The 5,045-nt window shown below is 36.4% G+C and overlaps 1 protein-coding gene across 1 annotated transcript; it reads right to left on the reverse strand.

Moving 5' to 3' along the window:
* Positions 1-1,239: 1,239 nt before the first annotated feature.
* LOC133039716 (uncharacterized) lies at positions 1,240-3,142 on the reverse strand. Its single transcript, XM_061118640.1, has 2 exons — positions 3,103-3,142; positions 1,240-2,447 (listed from the first exon to the last, which is right to left on the reverse strand). Exons 1-2 carry the CDS (start codon positions 3,140-3,142, stop codon positions 1,519-1,521), a joined length of 969 nt encoding a protein of 322 aa, XP_060974623.1. The 3' UTR covers positions 1,240-1,518.
* Between the last annotated feature and the right edge of the window lie 1,903 nt (positions 3,143-5,045).

The raw sequence follows: 5,045 nt of genomic DNA on the forward strand, positions 1-5,045 counted from the left end.
GCAAATGGACCTTCACAATTGGGGTAGTTCATGTGAGGGGGAGCTGGGTTCAGTATGTCGTACCCACTTCTATTGGCCCCCAACTCTCACACAAGGCCCAAAAAAGAGGAATTTAACCTTTAAATAAACAATTGTTATTCATTGAATAAGCCCAAATCTAATTGGGCCTAAATAAATTTACTTATGTCATAATATTTTTTAGCAACCTAGTCCATTTACTTAGTAAAACTTAAATGGGCTTCATATATGCATCTAAGCCCAATAGCAAACATATAGGCTCACACAGGTCAAAATGATTTGGATGGCCCCTATCATGTTACTAGGTTTACACAGATGAAAGAAATAGCAAAAATTACCTGTTACAAATTATTTATAAGATCTATTGACAATTGGACTATGATTGAAATCAGATCATTGGATCTGTCAACAAGTTAATCATAGCAATTTAGATCAAATAAATAATAGGTTTGTAGAAAAAATTTGTATATTAATATATAAACAAACAATACAAACAAATAACTCATCTGGAATATCTAGAAAGTAAGCTAAACTATCTCAATTTTAAAATTTAAAATAAAATAAAATTTTAAAAAAAATATCTTAACTGGAATTCAAATTTAGGTTGTTAGAGAATATTTGAAAAAATTCAAAATTCAACAAACTCCTAAATTTCCTAAATTCTAACAAAAAAACAAAAATATCTAACCAATTTTTCAAATATCAAGTTTATTCAAAATTTAAATTTATTTAAAATTTCTAATCAGATAATATAATAAAATATCTTGAATTTTAAATTTAGATATTTCATTATTATATTCTAAGTCTTAGAGCATCTCCAAAGAGACACCAAATTTGGTGTTACACTATCACCAAATTTGGTGTCAAAAATTATTTCTACTCCAACCACAACACCAAAAATTACACTAAAAAAAATATTTCTTATTATTATATTAATTTTTTAATAAATTAAAAAAATAATATCATATTAATTAACAAAAATTACCATAATTGTTATATTTAAATAAACTTACTAATGTGATTAAAGACAATAATACTGTAAAATCGGCGAAATTCGATAAATTAAAATATCATATTGCAATAACATAAATATTACATTACTAGAGAACAAACATTACATTCATGACAAAAAAATTACATTAAATTAAATTAAACTTGAAACACACACTTAAAATTAATTAAATTATATTAATTTTGTGAGTTACCATATTTGTCCCACAAGTGTTCGATTAATGCATTTCGAAGCTCAATGTGAGCATCTTTATCTTTAATTTTTCTATGTCTGGCAAGAAATTCTTGAAACCGAGCATTATCATCTTCTACCATCTCAACTTCTGGACTTGGCACTTCGACACGCTCTTCAATTGGTGCATTTAGATCACGTTCATCTTCTATTATCATATTATGCATAATAATACATGAAGTCATTATATCATGTAAAACCGTTTTATTCTAAAGACGTGCCGGTCCAGCAATAATTGCAAATCTAGATTGCAATACTCAAAATGCACGTTCAACATCTTTTCTACATGCTTCTTGTTTCATTACAAATAGTTTCTTTTTTGGACCACGTGGATCATGGATAGTTTGAACAAGAGTGGACCATTTTGGATATATACCATCGGCTAAATAATAACCCATACTGTACTCTTTTCCTTTAATAACATAATTAGAGGGTGGAGCAATACCTTCAGCTAGATTAGCAAAAAGATGGGATGCCTCTAACACATTAATGTCATTATTAGATCCTGGTAAGCCAAAATATGCATGCCATATCCAGAGATCATAGTCAGCTACTGCTTCAAGAATAATAGTCGGGGACCCACTACGACCAGCATATTGTCCTCCCCAAGCAGTTGGACAATTTTTCCATTTCCAATGCATACAATCCAAACTTCCCAACATTCCTGGAAAACCTCGACGTTCACCAATGTGAAGTAGTCTTGCAACATCATGAGCATTGGGTGATCGGAGATAGTGGGCTCCAAACACCTCAACAACAGCACGACAAAATCGCTTCAAGCTTTCTAAAGTTGTAGATTCTCCTATTTTGATGTATTCATCGGTAGCATCTGCCGGCATACCATATGCTAGCATACGAAATACAGCTGTAACTTTTTGCAAGCCTGATAACCCGAGTTTTCCCATTCTATCCCTTCGCTGGAGAAAGTAATTATCATGTCTTTGTATAGCATCCAAAATACGAAAGAATAAAGGACGACCCATTCGAAATCTTCGGCGAAACATCAAATCGGTAAATCGAGGATTCTCTGCAAAATAGTCGTTGAAAAGATTACGATCAGCATTTTCCCGGTCACGGTTAATAACTATATGACCAGGAATCGAGCCTCGACGTGAGCTTTGATTTTGTTGGTGTTGAGCGATACAAAAATTATTGTTAGCAGTGATTTGACCTACCACTTGCATTTCTTTATCATCATAATATTCATGTAAAGCCCGCTTAGTTAATTTGGAAATTAGCAGTTATTTATGTTAATCAGGAAATTATTTATAGCTATTTAAATAATTTATCATTGTTATTTATGGAATTCAGATATGCATAATTATGTCATCAGCAGTTTTTATGTTTCGTATTTCCGGTGTCCGGTATTTTGGAACGCGGCGTTTGGCTCAGTAGAAATCACAACTTAGTATGTTAGTATTTTGGGGACGGGTTTTAGACATTGGGAATGTCGGGAATGGCCGGGAATTTAGAATGTCCCAAAAATACCCCTTTAGTGATTTTTATGTGGTTTTAGTATGGAGGGGCAAAATGGTCTTTTTGCCCCAATGATATTTTGTCTTATGTGTTTTTTTTTTAAATGGAAATTAAATAATTATTTATGTGATTATTTGGCTGAAATGAAATGGTATTATATGGCTTTAGTTTCATTTATTTTCCACACTTAGTCATTTTTGAAGAAATTTCCAAAAAACTCACACACACACAAAGCTCTCTCTTTTCTCTCTTGTTCGGCCAAGCTTGGGGAGCAGCTAGGGCTGGAGTTTCTTGTCAAATTCAAGTTGTTCTTAGCAAGATCATAGTAATTTTTAATTGAGGTAACTCTTGGCTTTAATTCTTACTTGTTTTCTTGAAGAAAAGGTGTGAAAATGTGAGATGCATGTTGGTTTTCTATGTGATTCTTGCTGCTGTAATTTGAGGTTAATTTCTGAGTTTAAAGCTTGTTAGATTGAAGTTAATTTAGGTTGTTTTGAAGCATGATAGTTAGATTGAGCTAAGCTTTGTTGTTTTTATGTAAAAAAGTATGAATTTTGGTAGGAAAGTGTTGTGTTTATGTTCTGTGTTGTTGCTGTTGTTCTTGTTAGTTTGCAGAGGTTAGATTATGCTTAGTTATGTTGATTTATGTTGGTTTGCATGCTGGTTTTGGTGGTTTGCTCAAGCTTGAGTTTGGAACTCAAAGCTTGAGCTCCAATGGTGAATTTTGCATGTGGGATTTCTGGGTAGGTTTGATGCTCTAGAATTGTTATTTGGGACCTATAGAGGAGGTCTGGAAAGTTTGGGATCAATTGGGTTCGAATTGGTCAAGTTATGTGAATTTTTGCTTGCTGCCTGCGAGGAACCGGAATTCCGGTTGAGCATCCGGAATTCCGGATGGGGTCCTGAATTTTCCCAGAACCGGAATTCCGGTTGGGCAACCGGACTTCCGGATGGGGGATTTTCAGAACCCTAGTTTTCCTCGTTTTTGGGTTTTTAGGGGTATTGCCATGCTTTTTATCGATAGGGAAACTTTTAGTTTCAAGTTTTAGTCCCCGGGAAGTGATTTAGCGTGTCACTTATAGCGTTGTGGTTTTTATGGTTTAGGAGCCAGTAATTCGCCGTTCAGCTTCAGTTCCAGTCAGGTTGACCGGCACACCTGAAATCGGAATCCAGGTAAGATTAGTATAACAGTATGCATATGTAGATTACATGTTTAGCGTGCATGTAGGAAGCCTGTTAGTTTACATTAGATAAGTATTTAGGCTTCGAACCACCCAACCCCGTCACGTCGGTACGAGTGGAGTATGACCGACGGCGGAGTATGACCGGTTCGACCGATCAGCCGACACCGGTTGGTGGTTCGGTGCTATTGACCTATCCCGTCGGTACGAGTGGAGTATGACCGGCGGCGGAGTATGACCGGTTCGACCGATCGGGAGGATACTTGTCAATAGTACCGTCCCCCGAACGTTCAAAACTCGGTACCATGTTGGACATGGCGGTAGTGCTCGGCACCATGTTGGACATGGCGATGGCGGGACTCGGTATCGTGTTGGACACGGCGATCGGTTTTATGTATGATATTATTATGCTTTTCTTACTGAGTCTGTCGACTCACAGTTTACGTTCATGTGTAGGTAAAGGCAAGGCAGTTGCTGATGGACCGTGAGCGAGCTTATGAGATTGTACATGTCGGGGCGGTTAGGCCTGGAGCGTACGATCCTCGGGACAGCAGGGCTGAGATTTTGTAACTGTCGTTAGACGACTTTATTTTGATGTAAAAGTTGAACAGTAAAAACGTTTGTAAATATTTTTATAAATCGGGATCCCGAGACTTTTTGTAAAATGGTTTATAAGTTTAATGAAAAAGCAAAATTTTAATTAATCACGTTTTTCCATAAACCTCGTTGACTAGCAACGAGCTGCACAGTACGTTTAAAAATCACGTAATACGCCTAAGATAGTTAGGGTGTTACAACTTGGTATCGTAGCCGCTGTGTTGTCTTCCGAAGATCGTCACGACATGTACAATCATCATCGGCCAGCTAGCTCGGTTCACGGTTCAGTAAGCCTTTATTGCTTTAGTAGTTTATTTTATTCAGTTATGAAAAAGAAAAGCCTGTTAGGAAGCATGTTAGTAGCCTGATAGTAGAATAGGCGCATGTTTCATTTCTAATTTCCAAATTAAGCGGCATTAGTAAGCTCCCCTTGAATACGACCTGATATGCCCACTCTTGGTTTCGCAGGCGGTTCTAACTAGATGGACGCCAGGCGGACTACCAGGAGTCGAGGCAACTCAGTGGGGTCG

Source organism: Cannabis sativa, chromosome 7 (genome assembly GCF_029168945.1).
Source record: "Cannabis sativa cultivar Pink pepper isolate KNU-18-1 chromosome 7, ASM2916894v1, whole genome shotgun sequence".
NCBI lineage: Eukaryota > Viridiplantae > Streptophyta > Magnoliopsida > Rosales > Cannabaceae > Cannabis > Cannabis sativa.